This window comes from Platichthys flesus, chromosome 7, assembly GCF_949316205.1.
Source record: "Platichthys flesus chromosome 7, fPlaFle2.1, whole genome shotgun sequence".
Lineage (NCBI taxonomy): Eukaryota > Metazoa > Chordata > Actinopteri > Pleuronectiformes > Pleuronectidae > Platichthys > Platichthys flesus.
The window spans coordinates 20,314,297-20,336,730 of record NC_084951.1 but is presented as its reverse complement, the minus strand read 5'-3'; the positions used below and the strand labels follow the sequence as shown (position 1 = coordinate 20,336,730).

Sequence of the window (22,434 nt, the reverse complement as noted above, 5' to 3'; positions counted from 1 at the left end):
AAACTTAAAAATACTTAAGATAAATATTTTAAAAATTAATAATGTATATTTTTAAATTCTGGATAATAAATCATTCCTGGATATTTGACCCTAGGATATGATCAATATTATTATTGTAACAACTAGAAGGGCACTCAGTAGAGTGTATACCTCCACCAAGGCCCAAAAGCCACCTCAGGAAACCACATTTAAATTCATCTGATCTGTATTTTTATGTGCAGGGGCCTGCAGGTAAAGCACAGAGAGATCAGTGATGCCAATTAATGCTATACTTTAAAAACAAATGAAGGACTGATCCTTAACACCCACCGCCTCCCACTTCCTTTTCTGTCAGTGGATAAAACTACGCCCCCATCATAAACAGCTACCTTTATGTCTGCGCAAGAGAGAGCTGCAGTGCAATTGGAAAGGCTGTAACGTCCAAATATCCAGAGATTGAACCCAAAACTGTGAACCTAACTGAACCGTAAAAACTGATTTGCGTTTTCTAATCAAAGACCAACTTAAAGTTCTGGCCGACTTCCAGGCCCAAGAAATGAACTTGTTCAACTCGCACACCTAATCCTAACCGTCTCCCCTTTTCCCACATCGTCACACCGACTGATGTCGTTAAGCTACATACCTGCACGTCAGCCACTGAGACTGCTGCTTTGAAAGGCTAAGCTCTGTATCTGACCTGTGGAGAGCTCTTTGCAGCAACAATACAAGACACCACTTAATGGTGAGACTCAGCATTTATTATTTAGTCAATTGACTACTGTTCAGCAGCAGGATGAAAAGCCAAATGAACTCACATCTGTAACTGTACGACTCTATGTTTTTTTTTTCTCCTTCTTATACATCAGCACTTCCTTGATTTCCATCCATCATGTCCTATCAGCGGCCTTCCCCCCTCTCTCTCACCTCAAACTCTGGCTCTCCTCCAGATGAGGATCGACCCAACTGTAAATCTAATTTTCGTGATTCTCTGTAGGGCCTTTAGTTTTACAGCCTTACACACAGGCAAAGCAAACATGGCTGATTCAGATCAGACTCTATCCTTTCATGGCACTCGGAAAAAAACAAGTGAGCAGCGACACAAAAAAAAAGGGAAAAAGGTTCAAGAATGTTGCGCGCTGAAATCTGACACGAAATCTGATTGTTCTTAGATTTCAGTGTAACACAGGCGCCGGTATTAAAGTGGAGAGTCTGCATATAAGATCTGCACCTAGCAAAACAACAACTGTGGATTGATTCCACTCTTATTGACTCACACTGATGGGAGACACATTGCAAATGAGACCAATTGCTCATTTGATCGAGCGTAAGGGTATTACATTCTGCATCTGACGGTCACAGGGAAGTATCTCTCTCTCTCTCTCTCTCGCGCTCTCTCTCTCTCTCTCTCTCTCTCTCTCTCTCTCTCTCTCTCTCTCTCTCTCTCTCTCTCTCTCTCTCTCTCTCTCTCTCTCTCTCTCTCTCTCTCTCTCTCTCTCTCTCTCTCTCTCTCTCTCTCTCTCTCTCTCTCTCTCTCTCTCACCCAAACACACTCGCATCCATCTGAAATTAAATGGACAGTGACTATGTAGGCGACACATTGAAGTCTATTTCCTTGCCCTGTAAAACCAAAGGCAGCGCCTTTGACAATTACTTGTCAAATGGCAACTTCAATCACCACATAAAATAACACAATAAACACGCAGTGTCCTGGTACATCCTCGTTGTGGCACGCATTGGAATGACATTATGTAAAACTAAACTCAGTGTGCGTGTATGTATTTGTGCGTGCATGTGTTTTGTGTGTGTATTTTGGCCAGCAAAATGGAAACAAAGGAGGTTATACATTATTTATAAGGTCAGTCAGGTGCCAACAGTGCTTGAAGGCTCATCTGAACCAGACTGCTGCCATCTGACCCAGCATGCCTGCAACAGACATGATCTATCTGTTTGAATGTTTTCCTGTATTTACTTGATTCTGTGTTTACATGCAATATATTCAGCATTCAGCATTCAGCAAACGTTGTCTCGCCTTACATTAAATACAGCAATGCAGCTTTACTGATGCTTTAAATTCAACTTTATTAACCAAATGCTCTTTGCTTCCATGTCCATGCACTTGTTTGGCTCTTTTTGGATCATGTTTCCACACTAATTTTCAACTCCAATTAACAATCACTTGTAAGAAGGCAAGAGAGAGAAACCTGAGAAATATTGCATCACAGCTTCCCTGCTAATGTGTCTTTGGTTTCTTGCAGCTGTATATTGAGCACCCCTCAAGCGTGGCTCAATTCAGTATTTACTTTTCCTTATTGGAATAAAAAAGGTCTTAGGTATCTTACCTCAGTCCCACTTCTCCTGCTCCTTCTGCTGCTGTTCATAATTTTCCTATATGAGCACGATACTGCACCTCACCTCTCTCCTGCAGGCTGCAGCTCTGGGTAACTGATCTGCTGAGTGGATCAAGTTGTTGGGGAAGAGAAGACCTGCAGCTACAGAGCTACTTAACATAGCAGATGCATTTGTTGCATTATAGTGCAAAGACAACTGTGATTATGATTCTTGCTTAACTTTAACTTTAACCTTAAAAAATGCCTTCACCATAAAATTCCATGATTTACACAGCACAGATTTCTTTGCTCCTCAGGCAAGACGACTCCCCATCATGTGACTTTGTAAACAGATTTTGGTCCCCAGAGCATGAGTAATACCTGGGCAACACAGACACACACACAGACACACACACACACACACAGACACACACCCACACAAAGTGTCACCATTACCCTAACCCTGTGTGAACTTACATTGCTTTTCTATAGTCAAATTCTAACCTTAACTGTGGTTACTACTTGCTATACCCTAACCCCCCATCTTAAACCTGACCTTAATCTAAACCTAAACCTAAATCTATTTTAAAATATAGGACAGATGGTGAGTATCCCTTGTCTGTTTGAAGGTCTTCTGCACAATTTAAGTTTCCAACTACCATTTAGATGGTGTTAATGGACATAACGATACAGGACGAACGTGAAGGTAGGCTGAGGATAAAGCCAAATCTGGCTTGTATAGCTGTACTATGAAAGACGTAGTACTTAAGCCATTTAAGATCTTGAACAGATTTTGGTCCCAAAAGCATGAGTAATACCTGGGCCTCAGACCAACACACACACAAGTCTTAACCCTCAAACAGCCCCACTAATAAAGTGAGGACTGGTCCAAATGTCCTCAATCTGTAGGATCTATGCTTAAAATGGTCCTCACAAAGATAAACTAACACACACACACACGCACACACAAGCACGCACACACACCGCACCTACACACACACACACACACATGTTCTACAAGAAAAGACCAACAAAGACTACGGATGGTTACATAATAAATGACAAATCATCTGTAAAATCTGAGTCACGCCCCTTAGATCAAGCATGTCTCTGTGTGTGTGTCTGTGTGTGTGTATTTCTGTGTGAGTGTGTGCGCGCAGCCTCTCGGAGCCGTGTGATTGGACGATCCTCCGGTCGTTACCAGGGGCGTGGAGCCGATCGGGCTGAATGGTGGACACATTAGCGCGGCTCTCACCGGTGCTTTACCCTAACGGAGGCGGAGAGAGACGCACGGTGACAGGCGAAGCCGTCCCACACGTAACTCAATTAATCTCCGAGGGGAACGACGACGACGGCGGAGCAAGAGAAGGAATCCGCGGGGTGCTCCACTCGCAGCGGCCCGGCTCTTTCACGACACCCTCCGTGGAGACAGCAGCAGCCGAGACGGGGAGGGAAGAGCGGAGACTCCCCGGCAACACCGGGATGCGAGGACCCGGGGGAAGGGGATGAGCACATGAGAGCGTGGTCGTCATTTTGTTTTTAAACCGACACTATGCGGTGGGTCTCGCCTCAGTTAAGACTTTGAAGCGGGGGGCTTGCTCGCGGTCCACCGGCTGCTAACGTGAGGATAACACGCAGATAGGGCGTTTTTTTTAAAGTCCGCCTTTTGTCGTGGACGCTTGCTAACGTTAGCGTGCGGTTCTCCGGCCACCGGACCTGGCGGGTTCACCGTGTTTTCGCTAGCGGGGACTTTAGCCGAGCCTTCCTCGCCCCAGGTGAGTCTCTCTCTCTCCCTCCCCGTCTCATCGATATATAGCGGCTGCTCAACTGCTTTAATTTCTTTAAAATCCAGCAGAGTGAAGTTTTCCAGCCGTTAACTTGACGTTAACTTGTGTTTTGCTAGTTTCTCTGTCGCAACAACTCAACTCGTTGTGTTTGTCTCAACATTCACCTGCTTTTATTCCCACCAACTAACTTTTAACTCCTTCATGGCGGACCCCTCCTCTTTTTGACCCCAGTTAGCTTCAGCACCATCTTGGATTAACAGGTGATCTGTTGGTTTCTCTAACTGTCAGTTTTCCTCTCCCCGCTCTTCACAGCAAATGAAGCCTCACCATCCCTCCCGGTGTCGTTAGGGGCCTCCACCGGGTTACTGCGTCACCGAGTGGGCGCAGCAGGTATCCACCTCTTGAGTCTTCACGCTGGGAAGCCAAGCCATGGCAAGGATGACCTGGAAACCAAAGTGAACCAACCTTCAAATCGCAATGGAGCTGGAGGCTAATTCAAACTCCGAGGCCCAACCAGAACTGAATCCATCTGTGTCCAACTCTCAGTGTGAAACGGCCATGGGCGATGGGAATATCAACCTGGTGGACCCGGTGGTGAGAGGTGGCAGCGACTCCAGTTCTTGCCCATCCTCAACCAGCTATCAGAGGAATGTGCATCAGAGATTCATCAGGAGGAATCTGTGGTTCTCGGACATGGACGAGCAGGCCTTCGAGGCACCCGAATGTGACAACAGGAGTAAGATCCTGAATATAAACCTGCGAACAATAGTGGACAGGACTCTGGCGACTACCTGCGGGATACAGGAGGCGTCCAGCACCGAGAGCCCAGGTAGGCAGAAAGACGGTGCAACGGAGAGCACCGCTGCTGATGAGGAGAAGGAGAAACCTGGAGATGTGTTGAGTGCTACTTGCAGCAACGGTGCTAAATCCGCTATCAAGGCCTCCAGTGAGGAGACTGAGGAGGAGGCCGAGATGAAGGCGGTCTCCACATCTCCAGGAGGAAGGTTCCTCAAGTTTGACATTGAACTGGGGAGAGGGTCCTTCAAGACGGTCTACAAGGGCCTGGATACAGAGACCTGGGTGGAGGTGGCCTGGTGTGAGCTGCAGGTAAAGTACCACAGCTGATTTACAGTGTGTCCCTCTGGGACGCCCAAGCACAGTTCCAGTTGAGCGAAAACAAAGCAAATGCAGCAGTCGCATGTAGTTTTGAAAAGGTTATTTTTCTTATACGTACAAATGGGAGACAATTTTAAACAATAGTGACATTTTGTCTGAGACGTATTAAAATATGTAAAGCTAGAAGGCCAATTGTGTACAGGGCCAAGGCCTAACAGTACCTATGTGAAGCCACATTTAAATTCACTAGATCTGGATTTGTATTCGTCTCTGCACCAAATTCCCAAGGCCATACAATTATTTTTTTCTTTAACAAGATGCATGATCTTTGGGGAAAAAACGATTTTTAAAAAAAGCAAAATTCAAAGGGGTCTTTCCTGCCCATTACGTACCCTTTCATTTCATCTGTCCAGTGGTTGTTGCATAATCTTCACTAAAAATGTTGTGCAAACCTAACCTCCTCGGCAGAAGTAACATCCATTTTCTAATTAGATTTTCTCATTAAAAAATACTCGTAAGTTGTTTTTCAGTCATCAGTGATTTATATTCTGCGTATTGCTTTACTCTCACAGGAAGCCCCCTCGGTCAGTACTCTGTCGGTGAAGGTTCACACATCATGACAGTATAATGGTGATGTCTTCAGGGAGCTGTCAATCAGCCAGGCTCTCAGGGGGGGTCCGCTAAGTTGCAAATGGGTTACCACTAAATTTTAAATGGGTTTACACAGGAAAAGTGATTGACAAGCAGTGGCTGCTGACGTAGAGGTGCACACCTCCACTGATCAGCAGTTTTGCAAATACACGAGGAGAGTCTATCTTGTCTGGCATTACACAGAATGAAGAAAATCACCAGCTTAAACTGTGCAAAGGTATTAACTAATTATTTCCGTCCTTTGGAGACTACAACAGGAATTATCTTTCTCTCCCCCTCTCCCTCTCTCTCCCAGGAGGCTTAAGGGGGACTACAGTAAGCATGACTGGCCCCCTTTAAAGAAAGAATACCTTTACTGCGATTTGTAATTCTTTCACCATTCAGATTAAAATGGATAAAGATTCATTCAACGTTCAACCAACCCTCAACCATCATTTTCCTGTAAAGTCGTCTGGCCAGCTGATAATACGATGAGTCTGATTATAGTTATTGGAAGAGACAGTGCAGGGGGGAGTGTGCTCTGTCCCAGTAAATGTGTGTGCATGTTAAGAGCTGCTCCCTTGCATCCCTCCCTCTGTGCAACAGGAGGTAGGCAGACAGGAAGCAGCTGAAGTGCGTTGTAGCCTGCTGGGAAGCGTGTGGCGGTCTTGTGGCCTCGCTGAATACTTTGCTTAGGATCTTGAAAAATGCTGCGTCAGTAACCTAAGAGAACAAATAATGCAGAGTCCTTGATGCACGTAAAAGAACCAGACCAATTTAGTATAACAATGCAGTGACTCATATCGCTGAAAGGAACTGAAAAGATATCAGGCCATTGGATAGACGAGCCTAAAGCTACAGTAGCGCTGAGGGACACACCATGACTTAATTTGGATGATGATGTCATTCAAACTGATTGTAGCAGTGAGCAATCCCTCATCTCCCGCCTCAACTTGACAACACTGAGCTGCAATTCGGACGTGGAACCGGAAATAATTTACTGCATTTGATTTCCCCCCAGTGACACATTGAAACTCATTCTAGTACTCAATCACTCATCCCTGTTGATCTCCATACAAATGGGTCTTCCCCCCCCAGCCGTGTGTTTCCCATCTAGGTGCCCACTCATGCAAAGTTTTGCAGCTTTGAGCTGATGGTCTACTTCTACAATAGTGTCCATGTTGTGCTGAGCTGATCAATTTGTTACACTAGAGCTCTCCTTGGGTCATCAGCTTACTCAGCAGATCAGAACCACTGGTTGAGAAGCTGTGTGATTGAGTCATTGAGGTGGACACTCTAAAATGACCAGAAACCTGATCTCATGGTGATTAATCTTGCCTCTATAAAGATAAACTATTTAACCAGTTAATGACGACTAGTTTTCATTCAAACTGTCATTATGGTTATGCAGATTTAGGGCGGACACTCAGGGGGCTCTGTTTTAACTAATCACATATAGACCTTATCCAATTTAACCTTTCCAAGTCGAAGGGTAGAAAAATGGTTCCACAAGTTGTACTTGGTCTTTTAATTAATAATGGGTGTATTCCGGGCATAATATGGAATATACCAATCAGAGTAGCAAATCCCCTAGGTAGATCTTTATCATTATAGATGTGTTGTACTGTCTATAGACTTATGTTTTGTTGGTCTTCTGGGAATTCACTTTCAACTCCATCAAGAAAGCCATGCATCAACAGTGCACCTGACCACACCTTGTCTTAAGAGCAACACACCCATGGGTGCTCTGATGGTAACACATATCCAAATGTATATCATAGTGTATTCAGCAGATGCTAATTTGCAACAAAATATAAAGTAAATTGAAATAGTGAGATAAACAATTAAATTGAGTACAGTAAGATACAATAAATCACAGTGAGTATTAAAATAGCTACAGGAAATTGGACACGAGTACAGTTTTGTTGGTGAGTCAACCAGGAATTAGTAACCCCCTGCGCAGTGCAGCTCGCAATAAAGTTCAAGTGAATTCCTGGACTTTTCTTTCACAGAAAAGCTGTCTGAGCTAAAGTCTCTAAATGAGTTTGCAGAATCACTGATGTGTGAGTTCATTTCAACTTAATTAAAATGAATGACGTCTGTAATTCTTAATATGCATATTTACTCTTCATTGTTGCATGCAAGTTAATACCAGCCGTGCATCGCTCAGTAAAGTGTGGTTAGAAAATTGGAGAAGCCAGATGAGCTTTGTATTACGCGGGTCAAAAGAGATATGACTGTGATTTTCCACTGTTTTCCCTGCTTCAAGTGGTCACATGCTTTTCTTGCCTAGAAATTTTAATCTGGTTCCATGTTTATTCCTCATTCTCCCCTGCCCTTGCTCTCTCATAACACTGCCCCTTTCCTCCCATTGCCCATCTCCCCCACATCCCTGTTTCTGTGCCAGGCTGCTAGCATAACACAGATGGCCCTGGCTCAGGCAAGGGATGTTAATCTGAGACAAAGATGCCTGTTGTGACTTTTTCATTGTCAAGAAGAAACACAACTCGTGTTTCTGTTGGCCTTGTCTCATTCGGTCAATGCCATTGTGGAATTTATTTTTTAAACTTTGGAAACTTCCTGTTTCTGCCAGTTGTGGCTTTGTGTATAGATGTTTATCTCGGTGTTGAATTCTCTGTGCACGGTCACAGATCCACAGTTTACTTCTGGTTTTGTGCAGACTTCTCTGTGGAATTTGGCAGAGATTGTGTTGTTCTGTAGATTAAATCTGGTTCTTAGCTTGTGATTGCAGAGCTGACAATTATACCCGGGCCTTGATATGAAGCTGCCTGTCTGGGTGTTTTCTGGAGAAGTGGGCACTCCTGAACAAAACAAACCTAACAATTGAGAGAATAAGTCACTACTTTAATGTCTTGGCTCTAAACATTAGATTTTTCTGTAACAGTAGATTCAATTGGCCTTGTGGCTGTCTCTTTGGATTAACATGTAAAGGGCAACTCATCACACAACAACAACAAACCGCTTTTGACTGCTCAGATGTAAAAAAGGGAAATGTTGGAGAAGCCCATGTGGGCCATTGGTTACAGCCCATTTGCCTTTAGGAGACCCAGGGAAGCAAGGCCAGAGCCAGTGGCTGTATATAACAGTGCCTTATCAGCGGGTCCCATCTTCAGGCATGCTTCAGCTCCTGTGTCACTCAGCCAAGTGAGGACCCAGAGGGATGAAGGATAAGCCTGTTAGAGCCACAGCAGTGTGGTCTGTGGAACACTTCCAACAGGCTTGTGTTTAAGAGGCTCATTTAAGGAAATTTACACCAAATTCATTGGAGACAGTCATCAGCCAGTGTTGTCAAAAACAAAAGAAAATGTTGCTATAGTGATAAGATGAGTAACAAAACTAATTTGAATAATGGGCTGAATGAAACACAATGTCAGAAATCTCCTCTCATAAAATGGAGCTTACAGAAAGATAAAGCCTGGCTTAGTCGGAAACCGTAGTTTTAATTCTGTCTTTAAAAAGTTACTGGGAAATAAAATCTGTTTAATTTTCACCCTGAGCTGATTTATGGTTTGTTGGTAATTTATTAGGCCAACATGTAAAACCTAACACGATCAAATACATCAGAAAAGCCATGACGTCTGATTGAATTCACATGGTCAGAGGTACTTTAACTGTTTATCATTTTAATTTGTAGTTTGCAGTAGAGCTGAACTTCAGTGCATTACATTGAGAGGTATCTTTATTGTTTGCCCATCCCATTTACAACATGAGAGGAAAAGAATATGAGATGCACATGTCAATATAATGCAGTCCATCAAAACACCACCACTAACTATAATCGCACTATTAAGTATGTTGTTATATACTTATGTGTGACTGAGCTGGTACAGTGGATTCAATTAGATTGCCTTATTGTGTGGCCAGAGTGTATATGCATTAATGTTTAGCAAAAGGCCATTTAGAAAACAGGCATGTGAAACTTGAAGTTAAAGTGGCTCAAGAATAAGTGTTAAGATCCAGATTTAGCTTGTTATGGAGTATGAAAGAGTTTATCAGAGAATTTACAGTATTGTAGTAATGCTTTCTTGGTCAATTCATCCACTAACCTCTGGCTTTTGTGTCCAGTGCCTATTTTTAGCGTGTTTACCTGCATTCAAAAACCTGCATGTACCCCATCATTTTTGATGAAAAAGACACAGTATATTTCACAGAAAGAATTTGGAAAAACAGTGGTTGACTAAGAAAGGCCTTTACAAAGCAGTGTTCCAGTATCTGTTTGGTGAAGCTCATTATGCTTGTCACATGTTGGTCCATCACTTTAAAGGCCGCAGTTTGTTTGTAGTAGTGAGAGGCAAATTCTAGATCTATCTAGGATCTGCGTGTGCTTACTGTTCCTCATTTCCACTGCACCTTTGACTGCATTTGGCATGCGTTCTTCATAGTTGGGACTTTTCCCCTTGGCAGTAGGTATGCAACTAACGTGATTTGATTGTGTTTAGTCCATAAGATGAAAAAGTGAATCAAGGACTTTTCCACATGTTTTGTCTGAAATGGTGATTCCATCATCTGGCCTTTTGGGTCAAGGTGAGCAGCTTCATTTGATTTAAAACATAAACGTGGATATCAGGGTTTTATTAAAGCTGACATACTAATAACCGGTAAGAAGTGGTCAATATGTGCCCCAACGTTTTCCTGGAGCATACCAGTATTCAGTGAGGAGCCACTAGAGCACACCTACACTCCTTCAGTCTAACCTTGAACTATTTAAGATTTTAGCTAAATGGCCTTTGACCTCCCTCGTCCTTCCCCCAGCAACAGGAAGTGTCACTACAGCTCATTAGACCCTGTAATCCCTTTTGGAATTTAAGGAGGTTATTTATTATGAACGAATCTGGAAAACTTCTGTATCCTGTTAAAGCCTCCTGCTTAGGCTCTGCGGTATGATGACAAGGGTTACTTTTCAGACGACACACTCTACCTGACCTCTGGATCACTAAGCTATTTACGTAACGATGAATGAAAAACAAATGGCCACACTGTAGCACTAAGTTGTTAATCACTGCAATGGCTACTCACATTTTAACAGCTGATTTCAAACCTAAAGCTCCTTACATCCAACAACTGTTAGGCAGTGGTTTGTATCATTTTTTTATAGTTTCCTCTGTTAAGCTTCAGTAATATCATTGTTTAAACAGTGAGGTTTGTGTAGCTGCCATATCTATATATTTTGTATATCTTTTATCCCTCTAGGTATTTTCATCGTATGTGTGGTTGCCAGAATTTGGATCAGGGAAGAACCAATTAAAATGTGTGGCAGATCCAATAATTCTGTTTTTCCTTTCTTTAACCCTGCAGTGGCATTTAAAAAAACAGTTTTCACACATTTCCCGGGGATTTTGTTTATGGATTCTGATATCGTTAACCGTGTGCAATTTGGCCTGGCTAAATTTAAGAGTACCGCGGAATGCACTCTACTAGGTGCCATGCTAGATAGTAGTGATTTTGCACTGGATTGACTTGCATTAAGAGGTGTTTTATGGAGAAAAAGGTTAATTGTATTGCTAGTCTGGCTATTTTGTGTATATGTGACGGATGGGTTTATAGCTTGTATGCAAAGCATGTGCCAAATGGAGCATACACATTACTTTTGTCGCCATTTAACAGGGAACCAATTGTATGTAGCACCACTACTCTTTCTCTGGATCCTTCTGCAGAAGTAGTCCTAACTTCCAGGATACCTGACCAATTTATGACATCATGTTCGTAAGGTGATAATGGATTTACTGTTAAATTTAAAAATGCAACATTCTTGACTTTGCTTTATTATTGATGACCATGATCGGTTTTGGTAAAGGCTCCATATAAATTTAGAAACTAGGCTGCTTTCAGCAACTCCATGTCTGTGTTTTGCCTGTGTGGTGTTTAGTCTGGGTCAGAAAATGATGCTGGATACAGTCTGTCCCTCTGGCTCTGTGCCCCCACACTGCAGCAGCTGATAAAATGATCAAGGGAGGAAGGGACGGGCAATGCCACCCATTTCAACTCAGTACATCCCTACCCAGCTCACCATTCTCCTCTCTGTCTCGTCTCAGCTCATAATCTGTGATCCTGGGAAAGGAACACACGTGCCAGACTGACCGCTCACCTTACTTACCCTGGTTGTCTGGCTTGCACCAGTACAAGCTGGCGTCATTAGGCTGTAGACATTTACATGGGCATTGAGCAAAATGGTCCAGAACAGATGGGTGAAATTGCCACCCAGGGTATCATAGCACCACAGCTATTTGTAGATGGTGTGATTTTTTTACAATGTGTCTGAATTTCTGTGTGTAACCATTAAGCCTGGATGTTGAGTGTTTGTATTAAAGAAGTAACCACCAGCTGTTGTGCCTCAGATTCTCCTGGTCACACTGGTTACAGCTGCTTTTTGTCAACTATGAGGCCTTGTTGATTATAAATGAAAAATACAATAACAGTGAAATACTGAATGTAGAGTTTCACAACATAGAATACATGCTATTCATCATCAATATTAATAGACATTTGACCATCAAATTAATCTTTTAACACTGGTGTGATCAGTCGGTAGTTGCCATTGTTATTACATACCCAGCTTTATTCTTATGAGGAGTCAAGTGTGTTATCAGCAATTTGTGTGTCTTTTGTCCGTGTGTCAAAGAGCTGTTTGTCAACCAACGCATTTAGTCTGTGACAGGAAAGAGGTTTATGAGAGGTTTGTTTGTACTAATCCACATTGGCTAACTCCTGGTCAGAATCCATCAGACACACTCCTAGACATGCAACAAACACAAGTGCCTTTCACTATGGGACACTTAAGTTCATTTCAGTCAGAAGTGCAGCAGTGACATAATGCTTTGTTTTTTTAGCCCTTTATAATGGGGTGTTGTGGTGTGGTAGTGTCTGTCATACATCTCCTCCACATAGCGTCTCTTTATCTCTTATTTGCTGTTCTTGGCTAAGTCTTGGTCATAGGCTGATTTGAACTTAATGACTTTCCTACTATCACAATATATCAGTGGCTTGTCATCTCGTTTGTCTTTTAGACACTTCCTTGACCAGGCTGGGTGATACATTTAGAGATGTTCCGACAGCATTTTTCCGTTTCCGTTACCTGGACTTTGTGTATCAGTCGATACTTAAATACAGATCAAATTCCTGCATTTAAACATTACATATTTTAATGGTATTCTACTAACCCTTTATGGAAGTAATGATTCCAGCTGTCATTGTTGTATGGCCTTGCCCAGGCCATACCTTTTTAACTAACGAATACACAGAGAGTGAATTTCTTTTTTATTTTATCTAGTTTGAGCATCGCAACTGAACCCCCCCCCCTCCCCCCATTTAAATATATCTATGAATACACAGCAATGAACCTGATTTGTTTGTCTGTTATCTCTCTTGCTTAGGCGCTGTCTTGGTTGAATTTACCGCAGCATTTGAATGTGGTTTCCAAAGATAGCTTCTGTATTTCGTTCTGTTTTTCTCTTTCTGCCTTGGTGTACTCACTGTGCATTTCTGTGCGATGGCTCATTAGATGCTTTATGAGATTGCTTGTGTTGTAACTGGCAACTCCAGTGCCACTCCTCAAATCACAAGTCTAGCACATGGTGGTGTTGTACTTGTGGGACTTCCCAGTCCGAAATATTGGCAAATGCCTAGCATTCTGGCTAGCTTTGGCCTACGCTACACTTTAAGAACACTTCCTCTTCTCCACTCTAAAAATGTTACTTGCCAGTGACAGTAAAGTGCAGTTGCTTATTCAGAGGGACAGAGAAGAAGTGATCAAATTGATAAACTTTCAAGATGTGTTATCAGATCTGTAAATAGATTCACATACTCACCAATGCCCGTTCTGGCATTTTCAGCAGTATCTGAGGTATTTCTGATGCTATCAGAACGTCTCTCTATGCATTCCTTTTCTTTTCCCTCATGTAAAATGTGTAATGCGCCTCCATGTGTGCCAATGTGCCTGGAAGCACAGCTTGTGTGTTAAGAGTGGATGTAAGACAGAGACAGAGTTAACAGAGTACCCAGGTACAGATGCTGGCCAAAGCTTCCTGCCGTCTTGACTGATGGGACACAGTTCTGCTGAGGGCAGACTGCTGGCTCACGGCTTGCCCTGCACCAGCTTCTGTTACAGCAGCAGAAGCACTGCAATATTCATCTGTTATAAAGGATGGGTGCAGAGGGTGGCACGGTGGCCAAGGAAATTAGCATTCCTTCTTCAACATGGCAACCAGAGTTTAAAACCTCCTCCTTGCTGAAATGTCTAAATAAGATGCAGCTGTAGTAATGATGTTCTGTAGCACTAGAGTATCACTAATCATATCATTCTAATTATCACTGAGCCTAAGCATCATTGCTGTGTTAAAAAAGCTAAACTAAAACTTCTGCTCTAGTGTGTGTGTGTCCGTTTGTGTTGGTCCAATTTAACCAACCATGATTAGTGCAGTTTTAGTTGTTTAGTTTTTTTTCAAGTACATCCTGAGCTGAAATATTTTCTTTCTTAATCTCCTTAGCCAAATGTTGTAAGTACTTATTGAGTTGGGTTTAGCTGTCTAGGTTTTATAGTAGAAGCTGTTGAAAAGTTGTTTGAATATAAATCCCTGTCACACTATTGTTAATAAATCCAAATGTGGCCAATCTGCTCCTTGTAAAGGAAGGATCAGGATGAGGCTGAGATCACTAGGGAAAGAAGAAATTTTGATTAGGAACACAATTCTATAGAGAAAGACTAACACAAGATGGAGTGTTATTTATCTCCCATAATTAGGGCTAATGCTGAAACCTGTTTCATTCCTAATGTATTTAGTTCCCTGGCTATGGCCCTCAATGGATCAATGATTTTTGTACCACTCTCCCTGGATGGTGTTGGTCTTCCATCTTCTTTTTTATCATTATCATTAATGCTTCTTTCTGACGTGCCCTGCAAATTATTCAGACTAGCAAATAGTTTATTGACTAGTAAAAGCTCTGGAGAATGTGAGAATACAGTGAGGGAGTGGGCATGTGGGACCTTTCTAACACGTGACGGACTCAAAACTACAACATAAAGAACACATAGCTCCGGATGAAAAAGAGGCGTCATAGACATAGGAGATGCTAAAGAAGATGTGAACTTGGAAAGACAACAAGATTCAAGAGTTTTGGCGAATAGAACCTATACATCAGTGTTGATGAGCTGTAAATGCAAACTTGTGATGGCCGCATGGTAAATTATACATTAAGTCCTGCATTCGCTACTCAAATGCCACCACTCACTGGAACGCTATGGAGATGTTCCTGTTGTAGCAACCAGCTGACTCGAATAATCTCCTGCTGTGTTGTGACAATCCCAGTTCATGTCTGAAAATTGGTAAAGAGGGTCATTTTTCTACATTGATTTGGGCCAAAGTACAAAAAACATAATTATCCTAAGATCAGATAAGCCCTTTATCTTAAGCGTCTCAAATCAGAGACTTTTGTTATGACACTCAAATGTGGCAAAAGTGTGAGAATTACCACACAACATTCATCTTTGCAACTAGACTTTGTACTTTGTGGAACTAGCAACACTAGCATATGTACACCAAGAGTGAATGTTTTCAGAGGTTGAAAATAATGATCCAGTCCCCCACATTGTTTTTGTGTGAGGCCTGGTAATTGACCATTTATAAACAGTGGCAACAGAGAATACAAAAACATTTTCCACATTTGTTGGAAAAGGGGGAACCTTACGACTGCTCATGAGGACACAATATTGTTTTATTTTGTTATTGCTTCCTTTCATAAGTATCAGCTCAGATTCACATGTTCAAAATTAAATTTCAGACATTTGGCTTCTGCAAACCCTTAAAGTTTCATTGTGATAGACAGATTTAATAGAAAGTGCCTCGACAGCTATCTCCCAACTAGGAGCCATTTGATTGCATTACTGGATATCGGTTGTAAACAGTAATTCTGCTATAGCCTCCATACTTGACACACTATATTTCTTTTATGAAATAGAAGGTGCGGTCACGGCATAAAATGTTGCTGCAGCCTTTTGAATTTTTTGACTCACCTGTCAACACACAATTATACCTGCACTACACACTAGTAGTTTTAGTGATGTCGTTTGAGCTCAACAACTTGTTTTTATTTTCATGCTTCTGTTCATGGCAGAAATGTCCAATTACTGTTAAATCCTTTGACACGCTTACAGGTCTTTTCACTGTTAGCTCAGTACTTGTGTGTGTGTTGAATAGCAGAATCCTCCAGAACTGATTTCACATGAAGGGCTCTTGTTTTTACATAATTGTATTGCACGGCATGTGTTTACTCTACTCTCTCTATGACTTTGACAGGCAAATAAGTACAATAATTACAAGCTTGATAAGTGATGTTGACAACATTACTCAGCTTATTTTGTTTACCAAGGCCACATCATACTTAAAATATAAGCTATAAATGTATTTAAACATCCGACTATAGCATGGTTGTTTCTATATCCTGTATGTTGTGCTTATAGAAAGACAATGTGTAGCCCAAATAAACGGGCACTTAAAAGTAGACATGAGGACGAATCATACTGATTAGGAAAACACATATGGTGCCAGTACTCCAGTGTACATGCAGTGATACAAACGTCAAACTAAAGCAGTGGTTGAGCCATTGCTGATTAGTTCATATGTTGAAAGTGAAACACCTAGAGCCTTTTAGTATGTGTACAACCAGTTCCTCTAACTGGGAACTGTGACTTCTGCAGCGATTTTTTTCTCTAACCCTAGATACTCAGTTAAAGTAGCTGAACTCACAGCCATCTCTCCAGACTGAAGATGCTTTCTTCTCGGAAACGACATGTGACATTTGGTCAGGAACTTGATCTCAACACATAGTTTTGCAATTACATGGTATATTAGCCAGTGACGTTCCCAGGACTAATGTTTTAATCTGTTACCTGGCCCGCTCCAGAGGCCCACTGTATCTCATCCTGATGTATCTGTGCTGATGTATGAGCCACCAGAGCCGGGGAACTAATAGAGTTCAACACACAGATGTAGTGGGTGGCAGCAGTCAGGAGCTTGGCTTTATAGATTGCTTCCTGCTCGTGTCACAATCTATTTTTCTGTCACTGCTGCCCAGTATGGCTCTCTGTCTGTGTGTTTAACCTCGCCTGGGCGGCTCCACACTCTGTAGCCAGCTGAGTCTTGATAACATGCTGAAGATAAACATGCACACAGACACTAGAAGATCTGTTTACAGCAACGTTTTGATTTAAAATATAATGTAATATTGAATCACTCTTCTTAAGAGCTATGAGGCAATTAACAGCTCTCGTGTATTGATGCTTCTGTCTTGTGCTTTTTCTGTTGTGTGCATGTCTTTCTGGGAGTGTCTTTCTTCCAGTGTCTCAATATGCATGTATATCTGTATGTGTTTTTCACCATGCTGTGTGCAACACTTCTGAGTCTACATGTGACTTCTGAATTATGCAGAAGCTTCCATGTCTGCCGAGAAGGAACACCGATTTGGGAATGTGTGGGGCGTGTGTTTGGGACTTTGGGGAACACTCTGAGGTGGGCTTTTGGGGGTAATGTCGGAGCAGGATCTTTAAAGATGAGAGATGAAATGATGGGAGGAGGAGAAACGAGAAAGAAAAACTGTTGAAATGAGGAGAATATCACCTCAAGGCAAGAAAGCTGCATCGCTCCAGGGTTAAAATTAGCTTTGAGCTGTCTCTCATTCCTTGCTGTCTCTCTTTCTAGACCCAGTGTTTCAGGTAAACTTCCGTGCATATGCTGCTTCTGCGCAGCAATGAACACTTGGGGATAACCTAACTCGGGCGGCCCAGCCCTTGCAATGCTCCGTTTGCCTCAGTAAAAAGGGTTCTCTGCAGAGCTGAATTATTCATGAGACTTCAGAAGAGTGTGGTGAAAATCCCCACCCCCCACACACTTGCACACAGAACCTGATATGACACACGCACACCATGCTTCATCTTCTTATCACTCCACTCTTCACATTGCATCACACAGCGTGTCTTGCTACATTGATAATTTTTAGGTTATCCAGGCAAATTTTTGCACTACTCTTTCCTCTCACAGGCAGTTCACTGTGGTTGAATAATTGAATAGATTAGAAACCACTTGGTCGTATTCGTTGCGTTCCTTCGTCCGTGAAGTCTAGCTCGGTAAGGGGTGGGGCAGGCTTCTGGTCCCTTCTCTGGGCTGAATGTACGCATCTGTTGTCTATTTTTGTTGTTGTGGTGGCTTAAAAAAGGGAAATTGCAGAAAGAAACCCTTGGCACAACCTTGAGCAAGGTGTGCTCAGTGTGAGAGCAGACTAACAGAGAATCGCTGAGTGAAGGTAGTCAGGGAAAGGGAGCGCTTACTGAATGTGTATGCGTGGGATGTTTGGTGATGGAGAAGGGAGTGGTTGGCGTTAGGGGTGCAGAGAGGGAGACAGATTGCAGATAAGAGGGGGCGGGGTGGGCAAAAGGTAGTGGTTGAGCGTTAGCAAGCAAGTGAAGCAGAAAGATGAAAACGATCAATGACATACAACCTTTAGCTGCAGTGTGTTGTGGGTGTGACCATGTTAATTTGTGGGCTCCTTTTCCCCCAGGAGTCATTGCAGCTGTGGTTTGTCACCATTCAGTGTCTCACAGCCTCCATGTTTGATCCATGCAAGATATTTAGGCTATGTCTTTTTACCGCCTGAGAAAGCCACTGATCTGGATTCTTCCCACACACACAAAGTGTTGACTTTTAATCATCTCTGATATACATATGGTCCAATTAAAGATGTGCAGCATATGGCTCAAAGACTGAAGCCAACGCTAATCCACTCACTCAATGTGTTTCACACTGGATGTATGAATTTAATTTGTGTACGATAGTGCCTACAACGATGCAGCCTTTTCTTGTGAAGCAAATATAGTTCTATAAGTATCTATGGTTAGAGTTTCAAATTCATTATTTATTTTTGCTCATCTGTCGTCTTTCCTCTAGGATCGTAAGCTGACCAAAATGGAGCGTCAGCGCTTTAAGGAGGAAGCGGAGATGTTGAAGGGTCTCCAGCATCCCAACATTGTCCGTTTCTATGACTTCTGGGAGTCGCCCCTTAAAGGGAAGAAGTGCATTGTTCTAGTCACAGAGCTCATGACGTCAGGGACGCTAAAAACGTGAGTACCTTATCCAGGCAAACTTCTGACCAAAAAGCAGAAAGACAACATCACAAATTCAACTATTTTTCACTTAAAGTAAACTGAGAAATGTTTTTTGTGTTTTGAATGTACTTCGTAACTCATGATTGTGAGGTCACCTCTCCTTCCTGCAGCTATCTAAAGCGTTTCAAGGTAATGAAGCCCAAGGTGCTGAGGAGCTGGTGCAGACAGATCCTGAAAGGCCTCCACTTTCTTCACACCAGGACCCCACCCATCATCCATAGGGACCTCAAATGTGATAACATCTTTATTACTGGCCCTACTGGCTCAGTCAAGATAGGGGATTTAGGACTGGCAACACTCAAGGCAGCATCATTTGCAAAGAGCGTCATAGGTAAGAGTCTTTGAAATGTAACTTTGCAGACTCAGGTCAAACTGTAAACAATGAAGTGATATCCATTGGCTGTTCTCTCTTTTTTTAGGCACTCCTGAGTTCATGGCTCCAGAGATGTATGAGGAGCATTATGATGAGGCTGTGGATGTCTATGCCTTCGGCATGTGTATGCTTGAGATGGCCACCTCAGAATACCCCTACTCCGAGTGTCAGAATGCTGCTCAGATTTACCGCAAAGTCACAAGTGTGAGTCCTGATAATTTGCAAATTTCATGATGGATTTAGAAATTGGGTAAATGACAGGACCTGCAGTCTATGCGCATTGGCTTTCACACATTATTTACATTTATAGCCCCGCACATTCATTAATAGTTTGAATGACACCTCACAAGCATTTTACATCAATAGCTAAATTAACCAGTAAAATGGAGCAGAGAAAGCACAGGGATGTTTTTTTTTTGCTTCACCTAATATAACGCCCAGGGTGTTCTTAATTGAATGGACAAAGCTTTCTTTTAGATCGAGAGAACTGCTCTGTTTGTTTCAGCTATGGAATCCTCAGCCTTGAATTTCTTGGGTGAAGAATCTAATGAGCCATATGGAGTCACAGAGGGAGTCCAAATCTCCTTTGTTTTTTAGATGAAGCCTAAAGGCTGTATTCCCTTCCATTTCATGAATGTGTTGTTGTTAGATTAGGTGGTGTCTAAAGTCATGATAGACTTCCTGATTTGATGAACTTTATTGATTTTCCACTCTTGAGACTTGGCAGGTTTGGAATCTGAGAGGTGTTAAAGAAGCAAAGGCCTCCATGCCCATATTGCCCTAGATACTGTTCTGTCAATTGTTACCATATGCATATCAGAGTGCCCTGCAGAGACCACTGCAGGATATTAATAGGAGATTGATCAAAGAGAAAACATGATAGCTTTATATATTCCCTGAGTACATACAGGATGCAGCTGCATAATTGGTTGGAATGCTGATCTGGAGTATGCATATACAATACATAGAGAACCTGGGTGCAGAAAGATTTATGTAAACACCTGAAAACAGTGTAAGATGTGCCTGTAAAAAATATAGGCTTTCTGACAGAAGCCCAGAGCACGGAACCATTTTAAAGTGATAATATAACCAATATGTTAAGAGTATCAAACCGTTTCACTGTTGAAAGGAAAAATATATCCATCCATTTGCTGAGGATGTTCAGAGCAGTCAAAATACCATAGAACTTCACACCAGCTCTGTTCTAATTATTAGTTTACAACAAAGGTAACATAAGTAGAAGATGGGTGCTCCTACCTGTCAGCAACTTCTTTATACACTCAGCAAGACTGTCTGAAAATTTGGATGGCGATTTAACCTTCAGCCATAATTTAGTAAATGCATTTCTTAAAATGCTTTTTGGAATTTTTGTATTCCATTGCAAATGACCTAGATACAAGCTGACTTAGCTGCCACACGTTTTCAAGGTCGACAAGCGTGCGTGCGTGCAAGCACACGCGCGCACACACACACACACACACAGACACAGAGCTCTCTTACCTTTGTTTTTCCCCAATATTTTTTATCCAGACAGTATCATTTCAAGGCATGTCCTCAGCGTTTCGTTTACATTTGCTCTTTCTCAGGGAGTGAAGCCAGCCAGCTACAATAAGGTCATGGATCCTGAAATCAAGGAGATTATTGGGGAGTGTATCTGCCAAAAGAAAGAGGAGCGGTGAGTGAATGTCCACATTGTTGTCGTGTGTCACCAAATTACAAAGGCCCAATCGTGTGGCCCATTACAAAGCCCTGTCATTATTGTGCCTTCTTTTTCTCGCTGCTTATTTCTGTGGTGCTGACAGTTTGGCTTTCAGCAGCACTGTGTTCTCCCTCTATATCCGCAGGGTGTCTCTCAATTCTGTTACATAATGAGTTTGTGTTCAGAAGAGGGAAAATAACCCTCAATTAGCTTTCCAGTGGCTCTTTTTAACCCATGATTGGGTACAGTCAGGGACGTTGTTCTGGCAGTGACCATGTATGTATAATTACTGTTCTCGACCAGGCCAAGATGTCCTGTCACCGTCGACATACCTGAATTCTTGTACCATGGCGAACTGCTCATATACCGATGCTGAGGCCATCTACAAACCCTCACCGTTACAGATCAGTGGCTGCAGTGTGTGAAATACATGTTTGTACCAGAATCTGAGCTCCACTGTTCTTTCTCCCAGGTACACCATCAAGGACTTGTTGAACCATGCTTTCTTTGCCGAGGACACAGGTGTGAGGGTAGAGCTGGCTGAGGAGGACGATGGGAAGAAGGCCTCAATAGCCCTCAAACTGTGGGTGGAGGACCACAAGAAGTTAAAAGGGAAGTACAAGGAGACTGGAGCCATCGAGTTCGCGTTTGATTTGGAAAAGGAGGTCCCTGAGTTTGTGGCACAAGAAATGGTAAGTGAATAATTTTTCATACATAATAAATTTGGATTAGAAATTCTGCTACTCTGCTCCAAATATTTTGGATACTTACAATACATTTTTTACCCATGTTTATTAATGCAGGATGTAAAGTTTGCATGTCCTTGCGGCACATTGTTCTGTAGCTGTTATCAGTGCTTATATCTAATCATTGGGGATTGCAGTTCGCTGGTGATAACTTACTCTATTCTTGGAATACAGTGATTGGTATTTCATTTCTTTCGTTTCATTTACATTTTTGTTCTCTGGTGATGATGCCATGAGTGTATCCTGAAGTGCTTTACAGGATAAAGAGAATCTGGTCTGAGTCATCTAGAGAATATAAATACTCTCATTGTTTGTTTTATACTAAAACAGATTTCAGGGAAACATTTAACCGGTACATGTTATCTGGGACCACACCTCCAGTGCGACATTTAGAATAATAATAATAATACAGAGAATATTATGATCAGGTTGTTTTTAGATGAAGCTCAACAATTGATTTTATTTAGTAGGTGCTTGCACATCATGTCTAAGTAAATAGGTTAAAGACAGAACTTTAGACAGGGGTCTGCCCAACTGTTGCTTTAGTGTCGTCTGTCTCAGATGATATAAAAAAGAGCATTTTGTTTCTTACTCAAGCAACTAATT

The 22,434-nt window shown here is 42.2% G+C and overlaps 1 protein-coding gene across 7 annotated transcripts in view; it reads left to right on the top strand.

The window, feature by feature from the left end:
* The first annotated feature begins 1,645 nt into the window (after nt 1–1,645).
* LOC133957322 (serine/threonine-protein kinase WNK2-like) overlaps nt 1,646–22,434 on the top strand; it is a 40,736-nt gene continuing 19,947 nt past the window's right edge. For all 7 annotated transcript variants that reach the window (XM_062392843.1, XM_062392844.1, XM_062392848.1 and 4 more), the window contains exons 1-7: nt 1,646–4,081; nt 4,406–5,200; nt 18,793–18,965; nt 19,121–19,341; nt 19,430–19,587; nt 20,970–21,058; nt 21,555–21,774. In XM_062392843.1, coding sequence (XP_062248827.1) covers nt 4,571–5,200; nt 18,793–18,965; nt 19,121–19,341; nt 19,430–19,587; nt 20,970–21,058; nt 21,555–21,774 — 1,491 coding nt within the window. In that variant the 5' untranslated portion in view covers nt 1,646–4,081; nt 4,406–4,570. The remainder of the gene's footprint in view (nt 4,082–4,405; nt 5,201–18,792; nt 18,966–19,120; nt 19,342–19,429; nt 19,588–20,969; nt 21,059–21,554; nt 21,775–22,434) is intronic.